The sequence below is a fragment of the Acinonyx jubatus genome, chromosome D2, assembly GCF_027475565.1.
Source record: "Acinonyx jubatus isolate Ajub_Pintada_27869175 chromosome D2, VMU_Ajub_asm_v1.0, whole genome shotgun sequence".
Taxonomy (NCBI): domain Eukaryota; kingdom Metazoa; phylum Chordata; class Mammalia; order Carnivora; family Felidae; genus Acinonyx; species Acinonyx jubatus.
In genome coordinates, this window is record NC_069393.1 from 76,111,960 (window position 1) to 76,133,408 (window position 21,449).

The following is a 21,449-nucleotide window of genomic DNA, read 5'->3' on the forward strand; positions in this document are numbered from 1 at the left end:
AAATTTATCTAAACCATTCAGAATATTTTATTGGACTATTCTTACTAGTTAGGATGAAATCTCAGGTTGACATCCAATGAAATGCCATGAAAGCCTTGTGTGAAAATACCTATTCAAAAAAAACGCAAAATGGGGCACCTGGGTGGCTCAGTTGGATAAGCATCCAACTTCGGCTCAGGTCATGATCTCATGTTTCATGAGTTCAAGCCCTGCATCAGGCTCTCTGATGTCTATGCAGAGCCTGCATCAGATCCTCGGTCTCCATCTCTGCCCCACTTGCACTCTCTCTACCCCTGCCAAAATAAATAGAGGTCTAAAAAAAATCCAAAACAAAGTTTTCTGTGCATTAATATGATTTAGACAAGAAAAACTGTAATAGTAATAAAAATCTCTCCTTTGGATCATTCTGTATAAATAAATATAAGAATTCAGGAACTGAAACACAAACATCTAAATTGACATTTTATGAAATAATTTTTTTTTTTTAAATCATACAGGGGGTGGGGTGCCTGGGTAGCTCAGTCAGTTAAGCATCCGACTTCAGCTCAGGTCATGATCTCACGGTTTGTGGGTTCGAGCCCCACATGGGGCTCTGTGCTGACAGCTTGCTCAGAGCCTGGAGCCTGCTTTGGATTCTATGTCTCCTCTCTCTGTCCCTTCCCTGCTGGCGCCCTATCTCTGTCTCTCAAAAATAAATAAACGTTAAAAAAAAATTTTTTTAATCACACAGGGGTGCCTGGGTGGTTCAGTTGGTTAAGCATCTGAGTCCTGATTTCAGCTCAGGTCATGATCTCACAGTTTGTGAGACTGAGCCCCGCATGGGGCTCTGCACTGACAGTGCGGAGCCTGCTTGGGGATTCTCTTTCTCTTTCTGCCCCCCCCCCCCCCCGCCGACAAATTAAAAAAATAAATGAACATTTAAAAAAATAAACATTTTTAAAAGTAAATACAGAAAAAAGAAAAATTTAAAAATCATACAAACACATGCACACACACACAAATAAACCCATTTAAAGTTGGATAAAATTTTAAAACCTAAGTATTTTACAAGTGAAAATACAGAAAAAAATCTGACCTTACTAAAGGTGAAGTAAAATATCAAAATCTGGAAATTTTTAAACTAAAATTCATTATGATTACATAAAGAAATCTAATAATAAACTAAAGACCTTTATAATGTCTGTACTTTGAACATAATACCTAAAATTTACTTTGTCTTACTTCACACCAAAAATAAAAATGTTTAGCACCACATCCTTGCGCAGATAAAAATGCGATTCTCAAACTCTAAGTTCCTAGGGTAGTAAGAAATGGCACTCTTTAAAAATATGTGTATTGGGAGATAATGAAACTATTATTTCAGGCTTTTTAAAAATAGCAGTTTTTCAAATATGTGATTTGTCCATCTAAATCCAGGCAATAATAAGTTGTACAAAACAGGGATTTTACAGATTTCATATAACTCATATTTTTAGCTGATGAGAGAGCCCAAGGGCTACAATGTTCCAAGCACAAAGAAAATCACCAGGACTTTAAAAAGGCCACAGAGCAAACTTGCCCTACCTGGCTTAGGAGCCATGGGCATTTTAACCGGATGTGATGGCTCACCAGAGCCCAACTTCTCCTCTATATCTTGTGACTGAATGAATTCATTAGATTCTCCCTTCTTTGGGCTTTTTCCTTTCTTCTTTTCTTCACTGTCAAAGCTCTCTGTGAGGTCACCGCTGAGCGTTTTAAGGTCACACTGTATATCCAATTTATTTATTAATCCAAAGTCACCAGCAACGGTGTCCTCCATGGTGGGCTCCATAGGATCATCTACAAATCAGAAAAAATCAAAGTCTATCAGCCATGCCATCTGACGCAATTAAGATACACGTAGTAAAAACAAAACGCCCCTTTTTTCTGATGTGGTCGAGACTACGGTGTGTGCATCAGGTCCATTCTCCCACCTTCCAAAGTAACAGGGCTGTAGTTAAGACTGTGGCACCCAAGCAAGGGAATGCACCCCAGTCCGTCTGCAAGTTGTGACCAAGTTCCCACCAGTGGAACAGAACCAAAACTGATAGGTTCAACTTGGCCTCACTTGTTTCTAAAGATAATTTGTAACCCTGAACTTCCACCCCTCCTCTCCCCACTGACTGGATTAGTAAAAACCAGCGTGAGCTTGGAAACTACATGTTGAAGGGAGTCCCAGAATGGCTGGGGGGGGGGGGGGCAGAGCAGACTGTAGGCTAATGTGAAACACCCACAATGGGCTGTCACACTAGGAAACAAACAGACTTCTAGCATTTGTTAGTCATTGCATGCTGGTGTCTTTTTCTTATAGCTATTTACCCTTCTACTCTAATGAGTACGTCGCTCCTCTAAGTTACAAACATACATAATTTAGAAGTCTGTAACAAGGCAAATACAGAACCAAATGTAAAAGCTATGTATAAAGACAGGCAATCATCAATTTACAAATGGAAGGCACCTCAAGGCTTATCTGAATATTAATTTTTGAAACTCAGAACATGATTTTCAGCCACTGAAATAACTTTTTGACCAACCAACAAAATGTATTTAGTTTTTAAGACCGTGTACAGACAATACTAATCAGAGCTGTACCAAAGTTCTGATGTCCCCAATGCCCACTTGTCCCTGAACCTCTAGACCCTGTAAGCCTTCCAGGCTTTTTTGTTGCCCACAGCTCTGCCAAGTCTGCTCCATGATGTCCTGAGTTTTAATCCGTTAAGGACAGTGTCCAAGGGCGAAGAACTTCCCTGGCCTGCTGGCCACTGTATCGCCAGTGCTTAAAACAGGGACTGGCACATTGTGGGCACTGAAAACATACTTGGGGATGTATTAACAAGCTAAAAGTGTTAACAAGTTAACAAGTTAAAAGTTAACAAGTTAAAAGTGAGGAAGGCTCCCAGGGTTGGACACTTCCTAGGGCAGATGTGAGAAAGAGCTCTAACAACAGCTGGCATTCCCAATTATTATGCTCATCGATTAGGCATGGCCTAGAGAAAAACTTTTAAAAAAGAAAAGACAAGATACTGAAACAACTGAAAAAGGAAGTATCTGTAAACCAAAGTTAATTTCTTTTAGGAAATGGACTCACAATTCAAAGTTTATCATACAAAAAAGAAAATTTCAGGCAATATAATGATTTACTGAAGGGCTTCCTCAAAGAAAACCTGGGCCTCACTCAGCAATCAAAGTGGTTGTGTAGTCTTGTGCAAAGGGTACCTAAGCATCTGTTTCTCAGACATTCTACCACTTTCTCTGTACTTCACAAGGTATTATTAGGACCAAGTTGTCAAAGTACTGTGAAAGCTTAAGCTCTAATAAACTCCAGGAAATCACAAGAGCTGTAAAACTTTCCTACATTTTCCCTTTCCCTGACAGACATTCCTCATACCCTTGACCTTCAGGCCAATGGCAACAGTACCAGCAGCACTATCCCTACTTCAGAAAGAGCCAGAAGGGAGAACCTTGGAAATCAACATCAATATAAAGAGTTTTTAGACCCAATCTCATCTTACCCTCATAATTTCCTTTGGAAATTTCCCCTTTGGCCAGAAATTTCAACATTTTTTTCAAAACCTTCTTGTGTGATTTTGATGGCTGAAACTGTAAAGGTCGGCACCTAGGAAAGCAAAACAAATATTTAAAAAGTGAACTCAAACCATGAAGAAATAAAATGAGTTCTGGATAGTATCTAGTACAGTGAGGCAAACTTCATGCCTGGGATTTCTGGGTAAAGACAGGGCTTGATGTAGCCTCTAATCCCACCCCAAATCTCACTAAAAAACTACGTTAAGGAATTAGAAAAAAAGAAAAAGACATGAATCACTGGGGAAAAAAAAAGAGAAATGTCGGAAGCTGGATAGCACAGGTATAAGTAGTAACTGACTTCGTAGACCAAAGAATGTTAAATCCTAAGCCAAGAGTGTTGAAAAGCCAGAAAGACAACCAATTCTCTCTACATTACCCCTAAAAGTTTTAGATACCTGATACCTCAGGAGATAAGTGTGAAGGCGGGTCTAAAAATAGAAAATCTCTTGAAAGTCTGTTTTGGAAGCAGTTAGATGTCTGATGCCCTCCCCACTCCTCCCCACACAACTCCCTACACAACCCAGAAGAAAGTTGCAAACTTAGAAAAAAACAAAAACAAAAACAAAAAAACAGGGCCTCCTACATGAGGATACAAGCACAGTGGAAAGCAATGGAACTGGACTAGAAAAAGGAAGTCTAAAGTCTAAATCCTGAATGTTGAGACTTCCAAGCCACTTCCCCAACCCAGCCACAAAACCTGGCACTTTCTCTCCAGAATGTGATCAGACCCCAAGATACTGTCCTCAGGCACTCTCCACTGTAAAGTGAGAATCACCAGATACTTGGAGAGAAACTCTACAAAGACACGTTGCCAAAAACACTGGAGAAGGTAACTAGGAAGACACAGAGTACAGAGGAAGGAGAGAGCCCCAAAAATAAAAATATCCTCAGAACACTCTCTTATTTCTCTTTGGCTATTACAGCCACACAACAATGGGAGGTTACAAAACAATAGAGAGTGTCCAAAAAGAAAAATCTCCCAGAAGAAAAAGTATAACAGAAAAAGTTAAAATTTAAACAAGACTTGGAAAATAAAGTTGAGGAAATCTTCCAAAAGATACAGCAAAAGGGATGGAAAACTGAAGAGAAAAAAAATTAGAGGATCACTCTAATTTTTAATTATTTTGAAATTAATGTTTAAGTTCAATAACTGAATAAAAACATTATCAGCAGTTATAATGGAATAGAAGAAAGAAAATGGAGGGAAGAAGACCAACAAAATAAAGAAAATGTCCGTGAAGTGAACAATAATGGTGGGAGGAGGTCCCAGGTAAGAAGGGCCACATAAGTCCATGTGTAATGGATGCAAACAGACACTGCCAAACAGAAAACATCAGAACACAGGGAACAAAAAATCCTTCCCCAAAGAAAGAACATTCTGCACAAAGGAACAGGGATCAGAAGACTACCTGACTTAATAGCAGTAAGACAATGGAGCAAAGCCTTCAAAATTTTAAAGCAAAATTATTTCCCATCTACACTTCTATATCCCAGCCAAACTATAAGTTCGAGTAGAGAATTAAAACATTTTCAAATGTACAATGTCTAAAAAGTACTTCTCGTGCACTCTTCCTCAGAAAGCTATTAAACGTGCTTCACGAAAATGAGGAAATAATCCAAGAAAGAGAGGTCAGGAAATAGGAGACACGGGATCCAGCAAGAAATCCAAAGAGAATCCCCACGATGGCAGTAAAAAGAGATCCCAGGGTGACAGTGATGCAGGAGTTGTAGAGACAACTTGTCCAGATCAGAGCATGTCAGAAGACAACACAGAGATATTCATCGAGAACATAAAAGCAATAGAGTACCTGAAGCATCTGGAAGTACCAAGACGACATTTACACTACTGTGGAAGCATTTCTAAATCAACTGGTGATGGGTACGTAAAAGGTGATGTGAACACAGAAGACAATTATCAATTCCACGGAAAGCAAAAACTCGTACAGGAAAGAAAAATCATAGCACGCTACATGACTCAACTGTAAAGCGTATTTATAGGTCATAACAAAGGGATTACACCTATTTAAAATTACACTACTTCTAGGCTGGGAAGTTGACAATAAGGACAAAAAGGAGCTTGAATGTGACAAGGGAACAGGGATGAAATAAAGTTAAGTCCTTATCTTTCAGAGACAGAAACCCAGAGATAGTGAGAAAAAATAAAGTTGAATCCTTATTTCTGAAAGAGAGAAACACAGAGATAATGAGAAAAACCCAAAGATAAGGATATATAGTTATATAAGCATCTCAAGTAAAGGTAGAAAGAAGGAAAAACAAAAGAATCCATTAAAAAATTTGAGTGTGCACTGTACTGGGCAAGAGGAAACGAGAAGGCTCAGGGGACTGCAATTCTGCAAAATACATTTTATGGAATGTTTGATTTTTTAATTATTAGCATATAATTCTACATAAAAATAAAAACTAAAAAAAAAAAAATCATAGTCAAGGAAGCTCATCCTCATTTAAACTCACATACTGGGCAGCCCCGACCTCTATCTAACAAGAAGTTACACTGTAGGTTATAAACACCTTGCCTTTACATTAGGTCTTATTATAACTATTGTAGTCAACAAAGTAAAAAAAAAAAAAAAAAAAAAAAAAACCCAGAAGAGTAAATATGCAAAATGACTCCATAGTGTCATCATATATGACGAAGTTGTATAGAGGTAACTATTCAGGAAATGTTTGATTTCATGCAAAAAATCACATTTTATAATTATTCTGTTTTGCAATGTTAATTGAATCCCTTTTCATAAAAGCAATCAATGTACTGGAACAGTGCTTGGCACTGAGAGGCACCCAATAAATTATAGAAGCTTTTTCTTTTTTCTTTAACCCACTGAAATTGACATTTTCTGATTAGAGAGTCTCAGGATTCAAGCCGATCAGCTCCAGACTTAAACAGAATCCTGGCCATAATCCAATAATAAATTGCTATTTGAAGGAAAAGGACTTCTGCCTTTGACGATGTCACTGCTTCATAACCACTAAAACTGAAAGAGGACAGCACAATTCTGTCATTTTATTCTTTGTATAAGTGAGACGGTGTCACCAAACCAGACAGCCACCTCTTCTCTCTATTGCCCAGTCCTATGACCAGTTAGATAAGAGAATGGATTCTTAACCAGGAATCAGTGGAACTTCGGGAGTCTATGGTCATCCTAAAATTAATATGCAAAATGTTACGTATTCTTGCCTCCAGGCCCCTCTCCCTTTTGTTCTGTTGCAGAGAGGATCTGTAACTTTTCATCAGATTGTCAAAACAGTCTTCAACCCCAAAACAAATTAAGAGATAGGACAGAAGTGTGAAGACCAGCCAAAACATGATGGATACAACTATGTTTGCTTTTTTTATCTAGAGAATATATTTACATTGAAACTGTACTCAAATGCTTAACAACGATAACATGCTTTCTCTTTTTTCTACCAGAAGAAGAGGAAGGCAAGGAGGACAACAGGGGAGAAGAGGAGGACCTTTAGAACCTGAGAAGGTTAAATCCTTCCATGTTATGCTGGGGTTTGCTGGTTAAGCAAACACTGTAGGAAAACAGACTTTCTAGCTTAAGTTTTACAATGAAGAAAACAACTCTGAATACATGTGGCAGATTAAATGTCAGCCCCCGCCCCTTTCTACAGATCCTACAGTACTGTTTGAATATGAGCACGACGTCTGGTAATACACTAGAATGTGGAAAGCCCTAAGCTAAATTTTATAAAGAATTTGATACCTAAAAGTAATCAGAGTATTTGCTGGTATTTTCATACTATGTCATAGAATCATTGACTAGACTACTAAATAGTATACTTTTTTATATCATACTTACACCCAAACCATTAAACGGTATTATTAATAGCTACTGATGACGTATAAATGTAGCATCGGTATGTAAAAAAGATACAATTCATTTGCTTTTCTTTATAAAGGATGTCTACCTAGCACAAAAGTTAACATGTAAAAAAAAGCAAGGTGCCACTAAAAAAATTATACGAGACAGATCCTCTTTCTTACCTTATCGTGTACTGGGGACAACATGTTTGATTCATGACAGGCTTGTACACATATTTTCCACTTCTAAAATTGAGAAATGTTGTTAATGTCTCATACGTTTCTCACATGTACCAAAGCAGACTAGTACAGGGGCACAAAATTAATTATGGTAAAAATCTGACCGATAACATAAAAACATATAGATGTAGTTACTCCTTAGAACTAAGCAATCTTGCAACACTGGCACAGCAAGGACAGAGCCCAGCCTTTCCTTTCCTAAACCTTTACGTACATACTCCAAGCCTCTTCACCTCAGTTACCCTCTTAGCATCACCTGCCATCCTTCCAGGCCTCAACCCACCACCAATCCTCAATACCACAAAGGCAATCAGAGAAAACTGCTCAGGATGTGGGGACCCTGCCGTGTGTCATAGCCTAGGATATCCACACTTGAGGGTTCCACGTGCACTAGGGCCACGAAGCCCAAAATTAACCCGATCCTTTCAAGGCCTTCTGGATCTTGGTTAATGGCAGAGCCATGACATTATGGACTGAATTCTGTCCCCTCAAAATTCGTATTTTGAAGCCCTACCCCCACTACCTCAGAATGGGACTATATTTGGAGAGAAGGCCTTTAAAGAGGTGATTAAGTTAAAATGACAGTTAACATAAGCCCTAATCCAATCTGAATGGTGTGCATATCAGAAAAAGAAACTGGGCATACAAAGAGACACCAGGCACCAGGGGCATACATGCAAAGAGAAAGGGCCCCATGAGGCCACAGCAAGAAGGCAGCAATGTACAAGCCAAGGAAGGGTCTCCAGAAAAGAAAGAAAGCCGAAGACACCTGGGTTTTGGAAATTTCAGCCTCCAGTACTGTGAGAATACGGATTCCTGTTGTTTAAGACACCCAGCCAGTGGTATTTTGTTACGGCCATCTAAGCAAACATACATGGGTTCGGTTCCTGAGCCAGAAACCTGGGAGTCATCTCCAGTTCCTCCCTTTACGGCACCTCTATATCCCGTCAGCAAGCTTTCTACTTCTAAACTGTACCTTGTATCCATCCCCTTTCGTCTATCTTCTAACCTACAGCCACGGATGATGACGGCATCATCGTGAGATGACGATTTCCGATCTGGACCCTACAGTGATCTTTAGAACCGGTCTTTCTGCCTTCAAGAACCACCCCCTCAAATCCCTCTCTACGATCTAAATGGTCGTTTCCAAAGCACAAATTCCATCACACTTCTGACATAAAAGCTTTCAATGGCTCCCCTTCCACCTTAAAAAAAAGAGAAGTGCCTCATCATGGCTTACAAAACCCTTCAACATCTGGCCCAGATCTGCTTTCTGCGTCTCATGGTTAAGTTTAAAGAAAGCTATGAAGTTTCATTTGTTGCGCTCAATCCCATATCTTTTGGGTGGTATTGGCACAAGGCCCTTAACACTGCTTATATTTACACAAAAAACTTTATATACTCTAAAACTGTCTATATAAAAATAATTACCAAAAAATCTTAGCCGTCAAAGGCAATGTGTAAACCTTAATGGAATTCTGATTCAAACAAACCAACTATAAAAAAGGGGCATTTTTGAAACTAGTAAAAACCGAATCAAAACTAAGTAACAGATGACATCAAGGAATTATTAATTTTGTAAAGTATGACAACGGTATTATAAATACATTAAAAAGGAAACAAGAATCCTCTCTTAGAAACGTGTCAATTATAGGTGTATTGACAGGATACCTAAATTGCTTTAAATTATTTTGTGGAGGAGGAGGGAGCACCTTAGCTGGTTCAAGCTGCTATAACAATATACCACAGAGGGAGTTGCTTATAAACACAACAACGTATTCCTCATAGTTCTGGAGGCTGGGAAGTCCAAGATCAAGGGTGTTGGCATATTTAATGTCTGATGAAGACAAGCTTCCCGGTTCATATATTTGTTGTAACCTCACATGGCAGAAGGGGCAAGAAAGGGAACTCTCTGGGGTCTCTTTTACAAGGGCACAAATCCCATTCGTGAGGGTCCCACCCTCTGACCTAATCACCTCCCAAAGGCCCACTTCCCAATACCATCATCTCGGGGGTTAGGATTGAAAAGATGTACTTGGGGGTTATGAGGGATGACACACGAACATTCACACCACCACAGGGAGCAAGGAGATTTGACGAAACAAGACTGGCAAAACAAACCTTAACAACCGCCGAAGCCTGCTGATAGCTACATCAAGTTCATTAGAACATACTCTCTACATTTATGTAGGCTTGAAGTTCTCCTAATGAACATCTTTCTTTAATGTTTGTTTATTTTGGAGAGAAAGAGAGCATGTGCACCAGGGGGAGGGGCAGAAAGAGGGAGAGAGAGAATTCCAAGGAGGCTCCTCGCTGACTGTGCAAAGCCCGACACAGGACTCAATCCCACAACTGGAAGATCATGACCTGAGCCAAAATCAAGAGTCGGATGCTTAACGGACTGAGCTACCCAGGTGCTCCTAATAAATGCCTTTAAAAGAAGAGACAGCGGAATCACTACATAAAGAAATATAATTTAAAAACGTCTTGGGGCACCTGGGTGGCTCAGTCGGTTAAGCGTCTGACTTCGGCTCGGGTCATGATCTCACGGCTCGTGAGATGGAGACTCACATCGGGCCCTGTGCTGACAGCTCAGAGCCCAGAGCCCGCTTTGGATTCTGTGTCTCCCTCGCTCTCTGCCCCTCCCCCACTCACACTCTGTCTTTCCCTCTCTCAAAAACGAATAAACATTTAAAAAAATGTCTTAAATCTTTTTCCAACAATAGGAAAACATTTCACAGGCAAACAACATTTTCTAGTTATAAGAAGAACCTGAGTAATAAGAGAAGCATTTTTGTATGAAGGAGCTTTACCTCCGCCATCCTCGGTCTATGAGATCCTGATAATCCTGTACGGTCATGGAGTGTGCCCACATGCCTGAAAAAGTAAGTGCCATGTACCAAGTTAATCATAGCAGGTTGAACTTTTTTTTTTAATTCAAAGCATTTTCTAAATGTGAATATTGAAGCAAAAAAAAAAATCTAGCTCACACTGGAAAAATGAAAGTTTGCACATACTTCACACTATGTGACATAACACACAACAAATGAAAAAAATTATTTACCTTAATCTTAAAAATCAAACAAATCAAAGTGATTACATTTAATTCCGAATTACTCTATAGTCTCTTTGACATCGTAAATTTAAGGTCCTCCCTGAGATCAGATTACACAACACCTTTAACCATAATAATATCCCCGATAATTTAATAAGCTGGTCCCCTCCAAAGAATTGGAAAGCAAATGTTTTCTTATGCATTTAATTCTCATTGTTATGTTTTTAGCATAGTCTTGGACGTTGAAAATAGAACAAAAGTATACAGCAGTATTCCTTAAGTATAAAAACTGAAAGCAATCGAAATGCCCAGGAACAAAAAAGTGATTACAGAGGACATTATCAGTATGATGGAATAATTAATGATGCAACCATGAAAAAACATTAAAAGGTATATCTGAATTAACGTTAATAGAAAAATAAATGTTTCTCTCGTAAACAGCAAACTGCATCAAAAGTATGTAAAGACAGGGGTGCCTGGGTGGCTCAGTTGGTTGAGCGTCCGACTTTGGCTCAGGTCACGATCTCACGATTCGTGGTTTGAGCCCCACATCGGGTTCTGTGCTGACAGCCTGGAGCCTGCTTCAGAATCTGTGTTGTTCCCCCCTCCCCCCCCCCGGGTTCCTCCCCTGCTTGCACTCTGTCTCTGTCGCTCTCAAAAATAAATAAATATTAAAAAAATATTTTAAAAAGAAGTATGCAAACACAGAGGTACGCTTGATAGCACAGGTTGTATTAAGAAACAGAAATGTCCAGAAGCCTTGCAGGTGCTCATTAACACTGAATTACTTTATGAGCCTCAATTTCATCATCTATAAAAATAGGAATAATAAAACCTACTTAATAGGTGCTATGCCCTATAGTAAAGATTATCATCAGAACTAAAATAAATACGATGGAAATTTACAGGTGTCTCTTTAAGTGAAAAGGCTGAAAACTGATTCCTTCCACAGAAATTTAAACAAAGGACATCTATATTAATCAACTTCCTCTTATTAAAGTTACTGGGAAAATAATGAAGAATCTATGAATATGTTAATTTTAAACACACAATATAAAGTGCTTATTACACACATACTATAGTCAGAATACCAAATTCTGAAAAGGATGAGGAGGAAATCTCTAATACCCGAAAGCAATCACTGCCACCATTTGGTGTGTTTCCCCCTGGGTTTTCATCCTCCCAGAGTTCCTGTCACACATGTCATTTGCATCCTGTTTTTCTCCGTCTAACCCTACGTTCTAAACATTTTTCTGCTTAGCTCTTCATAACCATCACTCCAAATGATTGCATTATATTACATTCTACTTCCTCTTACCCACAAGCATCTAATGAACAATTTCAACTAATGAGTAAACGGACACACCATAATCGTCCACATCATTGCCCTGCTGTAGGACATTTATACATATTTTTAACGGAAACTACCTAAATGTATATCTTCATAGCTATCCCATTTCCCACCATGACGCACTAGTTCTTAAAATAAAAGATCCTATGTTTGCCAATGCACGACACAGCAGGTAATATAAACATATTGTTTTTGTTTACAAACAAATCTTCCGGAAGAAACCTGAACCATGATGGGGGAAAAAGAAAAACAAAACAAAACTGTGAGCTGGCTTTGCTGTTCTGGGGGTGGGTGGAGGAACGATAAGGCATATGAACAAGCACCTGGTAAAATTTTCAAACGCATTAACACAAACAGGCTCCCTTGCCAGCAGCGTCTACGGTCCGTAACCGGCGTCTCCAGACGCATTTTATCCAGATGCCCCCGCCCACGTATGCACACACGTCTCCCTGTACACAAACAGCCCACCCGACACGCCGCATTCTGCACTTCAAACCGGGGATGATCCCACAGCAGCATCAGCACTTAGAGGCCCGCCCCGGCGGAACTGACCACTCGGCAATGCTCCCCGGCACGGCTTGCTTGCTGTCACATATTTAACCCTGTCCTACTGGTGGATGACGGACACCAGTTTCCACACTTTGGACTGCGGCGAGACCATCATCATCCCGCACTTCCGACCACCTGTGTGAAGGCTAAGCACCCAGATGCTTCCCTGATGAATCAGAGCGGAGATTCGTTTTTAATTGTGACAGCTACGGCCCTCCCCGGCGAGCAGCGTTCCGCAACACCCTCCTCGAGACAGGATCTGGCCGGAGGCTCCCGCCGCCGCGCGTCCCTGGGGGCCGAGAGCGCCGAGACCCTCCACCCCCGAGGCCGCCGGCCGGCCGCGGAAACCCGAGGCCGCGACGCCCTCCCCCACCCGCCGGCCCGCTCACCGTTGGAGCGACTGCCCGACTCATTCTTGCAATAGCCGCAGCGGTAGGAGTCCTCGCCCTCGAAATACTCCACGATGCTGGGCGAAAGAGCTGCCCAGGAAGCCATGGCCCCGGCCCTCCAAGCGCGACGCCGCTCGACCCAGCCCCGCCGCCGCCACCCCACAATGCCGCGCGCCGCTCGGGAGTCCCCGAGGCGCGCGCGAAGCTGCTCGGGCGCCCGCAGGCCAGGCTCCCCGGGAACCCCGCACGCTGACGCCGCCCGCGCCATCTTGACCGAGGGCAGCCGTCCGCTATTTCCGTTCCTTCTCCGACCTGGACCGCCATCTTCGGTGAGGGTGAGGAGGAGAGAGGAGCGCGAAGGGAAACAGTCTGGGAAGAAACGAGTGGGAGAGGGACGCGGGAATTGGGGCGCCGGGCCTGTGCGCTCCCGGGCCGGGGACTGGCGCGGGGCGCGGCGGGCGGTGCGGGGATTGGACGCCAGGCGGCCACGCCAGCCCCGTCCGTGGGGACACTCACCGCAGGACACCTTGCCCTCCTCGGAGTCGCAGTAGCCGCAGTGGTAGCCCGCCTTGAGCCCCTTGTACTCCACCACCGAGGCCATGGCCGCCTCCAGGGTCCGCCGAGGCCGGCCACGCCTCTCGGCGCCCCGGGGCCGACCTCGGCGGAGCGCGGGGGCCCGCGGCGGGGAGGAGTGGAGGACGAGGTCTGGCGGTTGCGTCCCAGCGCCCCGACCCGCGCCCCTAACGCCTCCTCGGGGTCCCGGTCCGTGTTGGGGCCGGGGCCTCCGGAGATGTTAGCGAAAGTGGTAGTCGTGCCCCTCGAGCCCCGACTTAGGGCCGGATCTTTGCATAATTCCTCGCCAAGCATTCCTACAACCGCGCATCTTCAGCTCCGTTTTACAGATGGGGAAACTGAGGGCCGGAGGTTGTGACTCAGTCATTTCCTGCAGGTCTCAGTTTAAAAGTTACCGTCTCGGGCCGCCCTGACCACCATATGAGTAGCCAACTCCAGCTTCCAAACGAGCACGTACTCACTTAAGTGCCAAAATGGAACAAGTATACTCGCAGGTGTTCTGTGAATAGTTGTCGTGGGTGAATTGAAGACACTTAATGTTTTTAAAGCAAACAACTGCCAGAGCCAGTATGTGCCTTGTGCTGCTATCAGCCCATTGCCTATAACTTTTAAAGAGAAACTGACAAATCTAGATTTTTTTAGGTATTATTTTAAAAGTTTTTCTTAACTGTGCAGGGCAACCAAAACATTTAAGTAGATTGAATTCAGCCCGTGGACTTCCAATTTGCAACCCCTATTTTAAGAGGATGCTATAACAGTCTGGGGCAAAGTATAAAAATGAGTACCTCCAACAAGGTAATTTTCCTTAATATTTATGTGCACAGATAATTTAAGCCTGTCTGTACAGTTTTCCTAGTCAACAATAAAACATTATCTTTTTGTAGTGTTTTGAAAAGTGAAATCGTGGGGCACCTGGGTGTATCAGTAGGGCTTAAGCGGCCAACTTGCATTCAGGTCGTGATCTCCCGGTTCTTGACCTGTGAGCTGGACCCAGGTGATTGGAGGTGCCTCACCTGTTCTCCTCCTTGGTTCCCACTTGCCTTTCACACTTCCAGGGGCTGCTTCCAGGTTATAGCCTTGAGATAATGATGAGAACACCTGCACAGTATTCTTGGCTGAACCCAATTAAGGCCTCTCTCTATACAGACTTTTTAGATATGGTAGGTGGGTGTGTGGATCCATTCTTCCTGCTGCTGCCCAAGCAAGCCTCATATGTAAGTTCCCTTTACTTATTAAAACTGCCACCTACCAACCTGGAATGGCCTACCTCTTCCTTTGGTCTGTCCCTGCCCTCCACGTATACCCTCTTATGTCTGTTACTAGTTGTATAATCTTGAGAGGTTATTTACCCTGGTCTTCATTTCCTATGTTGTGAAGTTACTGGAAGGATTAAATGAGTTATCACATATACCTAGGACATTGGCATTGTGGCTCGAGGCTGGCATTCCCTGCTTGGGATGAGGTTGGGACAAAGGGACAGAAGTCAATTGGTAGAGGGCTATAAGAAAAGCAGGAAGCCTCCTGGCTTCCTGCTCTCTGTCTGAGCATGGCATTCTGCTCTCTGTTTTGTCCACAGGACTTTACTTCAAAATGAGAGCCCGGCTGGGAAAGGCCCGTGAATAGAGCCAAATATGCCGTAAGAGACAAAATGAATGAGGTCTGTCTTAATGGATGCTGATAGGTAGCAAGGGACCTTCAAGTTCAAGGAGTTGGAGGAACTGGAGAAACCCAGAGGGGCCCTAAGAACCTCCTATATGCTACACCGCTATCCCTTGGGTTTTTTCCCATTGTGTAGGCACAAGTGATGCTTAGTAATGTAGTAGGTCACTGGGCTACCAAGAAACATCTTCACCTTAAGCAAGTGTGTATCCAGCACAGTAGACGTTGGGTTCAAGAATGTGGAAACTGACCTTCAAAGTTTACCTGTTTCTCCAAGCTTCATAATTTCACTTTATTTTAATGTTTACCTCTGAGAGTGAGAGAGATCGCAATCAGGGGAGGGGCCAAGAGAGAGGGAGACACAGAACCTGAAGCAATTCTGGGTTTTCGATGTCTTTTCGATGACCTTCCGCAACAGAGAGAGGAAGGTAATAAAAATAAAATTGTGAAAAAGAGATCAACAAAGACTCTAGGGCAGTGGTTCCTAGATGTCTTTATTTTGCTGAAAGAGAAAATGAGTTTTCATCTTCCAGGCCCAAGTGAGAAAAATAACTTCAGCTTCAGTCCCCCCCCCCCTTTTTTTAATGTTTATTTATTTTGAGAGAGAGAAAGAGCACCAGTGAGTGAGAGAGGAGCGGAGGGCGGGGGAGGGGAGAGAATCCCAAGCAGGCTCCATGATGACAACGCAGAGCCCAACAAGGGGCTTGATCTCATGAATCATGAGATCATGACCTGAGCTGAAATCAAGAGTTGGATGCTTAACCAACTGAGCCACCCAGGTGCCCCCAGCTCCCCCTTTTTGTGGGGAGACATGGGAAGAAGACATTATTGGAATGTTCCCTTACGTATGAAATTGCAATAGGTAGTTGTCTTTTAATTTTCTTGTTTAATGGAATGAAATGCTGGCAACACTAGCTGTGAGCCCATTAATTTTTTTTTTATGTCACCAAGTGAGCCTGCAGAGTGGAAGAGGGAGGCCCTGATGAGGTCAAGGAATCTGCATGGGCTAGGCCCAATTCATGTTTCTTGAATTGTGGAACACATTCCTCTTTCTTCTGAAAAAAGTGAGTTGATGGGGCCTAAGTAAAGTCAGGGAAAAAAGAGTAAAATACAGATAACCCGAGGCAGAGAAGAGGGGCACTCTAGGAGGAGGTGGCTAGGAACACCAGGGGTCTCAGGTGCTGGCATGGTAGCCACCTAGAAGATGCTTTCCTCTGTGGGCCACTCACTGTCAAGAGGCCTCAGACTGGACATTTCCCTCCACTGTACAGACATGTACTCTCCAATTTGGTAGTGTGAAAATTAATAAAAGAAAGTGTGTTTAGAATAGGGTTGGGGGAGGGGCACCTGGGTGGCTCAGTCAGTTAAGCGTCTTACTTTGACTTCAGGTCATGATCTCACCGTTCAGGAGTTCATGCCCCGCATCAGGCTCTATGCGGACAGCTGAGCCTGGAGCCTGCTTCGGATTCTGTCTCCCTCTCTCTCTGCCCTTCCCCCTCTTGTGCTAGACTCTCTGTCTCAAAAATAAACTTGAAAAAAGAAGGAGCACCTGACTGGCTCAGTCAGTTAAGCATCTGACTTCAGCTCAGGTCATGATGTCGCAGTTTGTGAGTTCAAGCCCCCTATTGGGCTCCGTGCTGACAGCTTGAAGCCTAGAGCCTGCTTTGGATTCTGTGTCTCCCTCCCTCTCTGCCCCTCCCCCACCCACACTCTGTCTCTCTCTCACTCTCAAAAATAAATAAACACTAAAAAAAATTTATTTTAATGCAGAAAATCAAAGACCAACAAAACTCTTGAAAAAGCCAGAGGAAAGAAAACCCTTGCTAATAGAAGAGCAAAATAAGATTTACATCAGACTTTTCTTTAGAAAGCATGTAATAAGAGAGGGAAGTGAAACACTTAAAGTGTTGGGGTGGGGGGGAAACGCCAACCTACAGTTCTATGCGCAGTGAAATTATTTTGCAAAAGTGAAATAGAAGTACAGGCATACCTTGGAGATGCTGTGGTTCAGTTCCAGACCACTGCAGTAAAGCAAGTACCATGATAAAGCAAGCCAAATGGATGTTTTGGCACGTAAAAGTTAAAGTGCAATGGCATCATGTCTAAAAAAAGTACACTAATTTAAAATACTTTATTACTAAAAATGCTAACCATCATCTGAGCTCTCAGCCAGTCATAATCACTGATCATGGACCACCATAATAAGTATCATAATGAAAAATTTGAAACACCACAAGATTTACCAAAATGTGACACACAGACATGAAGTGAGAAAATATCATTGGAAAAGTATTGCCAACAAATTTGCACGATGCAGGATTGCCACAAATCTTCCCGTTGGTAAAACACAGTATCTGCAAAGCACAGTAAGGTGAAGTGTAATAAAATGAAGTATTCCTGTAAAGGCTCCTCAAACAAAAATGGAGGGTGTCTGTCACCAGTAAACCTGATTGGCAAGAAATGTTAAAGAAGATTCTTAAGGAAAATAATTCAGAAACAAATCCACATAAAAAAAGCATTTGGAGAAGGAATAAATGGAGATAAAATCAAATGTTTCATTTTTAAAAATTTAATTGCTTGTGGGCTGCTGGGTGGCTCTGTTGGTTGAGCATCTGACTTCAGCATAGGTCATGATCTCACGGTTTGTGGGTTCAAGGCCCGCGTCAGGCTCTGTGCTGATAGCTCAGAGCCTGGAGCCTGCCTCTGATTCTGTGTCTCCCTCTCTCTCTGCCCCTCCCCTTCTTGCATTCTGTCACTCTCTCAAAAATAAATAAACATTAAAAAAATTTTTTAATTTAATTGCTCTAACAGATAATAGGCAGTTCAAAATAATAATAACTTGTATAGGGTAATTTTACAAGTTTATGGGTAAGTTGAGTGAGTGACAGCAATGTTAGAATGGATGGGAGGGAGGAATTGGAAATACTCGTATAAGGTACTTGCACTGCCTGTGAAGTGGTGTAGTATTCTTTGAAAGAGAAGTTGGATTAGTTGTAAGTGTATAATGCAAATTCAAGGACAACCACTTAGAAAAGAAAAAAAAAGTGCTATGCTGAGAGAGGAGAAAAACATAGAATCATGAAATGCATAATTTAAACCAGAGAAGGCAGGAAAAGACTGGAGGACAGAAAGAAAAAGACAGAAAGAAACAAAGAAACAAAGAAACCAAGAACAAGAGCAATGAATAGAAAACAATAACAAATATAGTAGATATTAATCCAGTTGTATCAATAATTACTTTAAATGTCAATGGTCTAAATACACCAGTTAAAAGACAGACTGTCAGACTGGATAAAAAAAATAAGACCCAACTATATGTTATCTACCGAAAAAAACACTTGAAATGTGAAAGCAAAGATAGATTAAAAGTAAAGGGATGAATAAAGATATACTATTGTTAACACTAGTCAAAAACTGGAGTAGCTACATTAATTTCAGCAAAGTAAATTTCAGAGCAAGGAAAGTCAGGGATAAAGAGGACCATTACATAATGATAAACTGGGCAATTCTCCAAGAAGACAATTTTTAACATGTATACAATTAGCACAGAGGGGCAAACTATGTGAAGTAAAAACAGAATTGCAAGAACTAGATGAATCCACTATGATAGAGACTTCAGCACCCTATATCAGTAACTGACAGATCCAACAAGCAGAAGATCAATAAGGACATGATTGAACTCAACAACTCCATCAATCAACTGGATCTAACTGACATCTATAGAATACTTAATCCAACAGCAGCAGAATACACACTCAAGCTCACAAGGAACAGTCACCAAAATAGACTACCTGCTGTGCCACAAATTTCAAAGAATAGAAATCATACAAAGTATGCTTTCAGACCAAAGTGGAATTAAGGTAGAACTCAACAACAGAAAAGTAGTTGGCGAATTCCAAAATATTCAAAGATTAAACAACACGCTTCTAAACAACACTTGGGTCAAAGAAGTTTGAAAAGAAATTTAGAAATATTTTGAACCAAATGAAAATACAAATGACCCTTGAACAATGCTGGGGTTAGGGGTGCCAAACCCCACATAGTCAACAATCCACATGTAAATTTTGACTTCCCAAAAACATAGCTACTAATAGCCTACTCTTGACCAGAAGCCTTATCAGTAACCTAAGCAGCTGATTAGCACGTATTTTTTGTGTTATATGTATTATTTACTATATTCTTACAAATGAAGTAAGCTAAAGATGTTATTAAGAAAGTCATAAAGAAGAGAAAATACATTTACAGTACATATTTCTCAAAATCCACAAATAAGTGGGTGTGTATTATTCAAGAATCAACTGTACAACTTACTAGGTTTGTGAGAGCAGAAGCAGTGCTTAGAGGATATTTATAACATTGGATATATATACTAGAAAAAAATCTAAGCTATCTCAGGAAACTAGAAAAAGAGAGACAAATCCAAAATAAGCAGAAAAACAAAAAGCAAAAGTAAATGAAAATACAAGAAATCAATAGAGAAATTTCAACAAAACCAAAAACTAGTTCTTTTAAAACGTTGGTAAAATTGACACACCTCTAGTAAGACAGACAAAATGAGAATACAAATTACCAATATCAGAAATGAAAGAAGGACCATCACTACTTATCCCATGGACATTAAAAGTATTAACAAAGGAATATTCTGAACAACTCTATGTCCATACATATGATAACCTAAAGGAAATGAATCAATTCTTTGAAAGGTGCAATCTACCAAATCTCACACAAAAATAAATAGATAATCTGATTAGGCCTATAGCAAAAGTAATGGAATACTAATTAAAAACCTTTGAAAACAGAAAACCCCAGGGTTGGGTTGGGTTCACTGGTGAATTCTACAAAACATTTAAGGAAGAAATTATATCACCTCTCCATAGTCTCTTCCAGAAAATAGAAGCAATTCATTTTATGAGGCCAGCATTTATTAATTCATTCTATGAGGCCAGCATTATCTTAATAACAAAATGAGACAAAGACATTACAAGAAAACTACAGACCATGTCTCTAATGAACATACATGTGAAAATCCTCAACAAAATGTTAGTAAATCAAATTCAACTATATAGAGAATTATACACTCATACCTTTCAAAAACAATGTAATCCATGTCATTAACATGTTAAACAAAATCATATCATATCAATAGATGCAGAAAAGGTATCTGACAAAACTCAACATTTATTCATGTTAAAAATTCTCAGCACTAGGAATAAAGAGAAACTTCTTCAACTTGAAGAAGAACATCTACAAAAAAAACCCATACAACTATATTTAATATTTTTATATTTCATATTCAATGGTGAAAAACTAGATGGTTTCTCAATAAGATCAGGAATAAGGTAAGGATATCCCCACTCACTACAGCTCTTCAACATTATGCTGGAAGTCCTAGCTAATGCAATAAACAAAGAAAGGAATAAAAGGTACAGATTGGGAAGAAAGGAATAAAACTGCCTTTGTGCACAGATGACATGATTGGCCAAATGGAAAATTCCAACGAATCAACAACAATAAAAATCCCCTGGAACTAACAACCAATTATAGTAAGGTTGCAGGATTCAGGATTAATATGTAAGAACCAATCTCTTTTCTACATACCGGAAAGGAATAATTGGAATTTGAAATTAAAAACACAACACCATAAAATAAATAAATTAATTGAGTGATTAATTAATTTTAAAAAAGAGTGCCTGGGTCACTCAGTCATTTGATCATCCGACTCTTGATTTCAGCTCAGGTCACAATTCCAGGATCATGAGATTGAGCCTTGGGTTGGGCTTCATGCTGAGTGTGAAGCCTAGTTGAGATTCTCTGTCTCTCTCCCTCTGCCCCTCTCAGCAGCTCATATGCTGTCTCACGCTCTCTCTCTCTCTCTTTAAAATAAAATAAAAAATAAATACACAACACCATTTATATTAGCACCACCAAAAAAAAGGTATAAATCTAACAAAATATGTGTAAGATCTATAAGAGGAAAATTACAAAACGTCAGAACAAATCCAAGATCTAAGTAAACAGAGAGATGATCCATGTTCATTGACAGGAAAATGAATATTGTTAAGATGTCGTTTCTTCCCAACTCGATCTTTAGGTTCAATGTAATCTCAACAAAAGCCCCAGGAAGTTATTTTGAGGATATCAACCATCTGACTCCAAAATTCATATGGAGAGGCAAAACACTTAAAATAACCCAAATAATGTTAA

General features: G+C 40.9%; 1 protein-coding gene across 7 annotated transcripts in view; it reads right to left on the reverse strand.

The window, feature by feature from the left end:
- Nucleotides 1–13,685, reverse strand: part of ATE1 (arginyltransferase 1) — a 156,085-nt gene extending 142,400 nt beyond the window's left edge. For 4 of the 7 annotated variants that reach the window (XM_027063270.2, XM_027063271.2, XM_027063268.2 and 1 more), the window contains exons 1-5: nt 13,014–13,147; nt 10,483–10,546; nt 7,613–7,675; nt 3,531–3,634; nt 1,564–1,818 (exon numbers count right to left, since the gene is read on the reverse strand). In XM_027063270.2, coding sequence (XP_026919071.2) covers nt 1,564–1,818; nt 3,531–3,634; nt 7,613–7,675; nt 10,483–10,546; nt 13,014–13,119 — 592 coding nt within the window. In that variant the 5' untranslated portion in view covers nt 13,120–13,147. Of the gene's footprint in view, nt 1–1,563; nt 1,819–3,530; nt 3,635–7,612; nt 7,676–10,482; nt 10,547–13,013; nt 13,148–13,529 lie in introns of those variants that run through there. The other 3 variants (XM_027063273.2, XM_027063274.2, XM_053207345.1) reach the window with 2 other exon arrangements.
- Nucleotides 13,686–21,449: the final 7,764 nt, after the last annotated feature.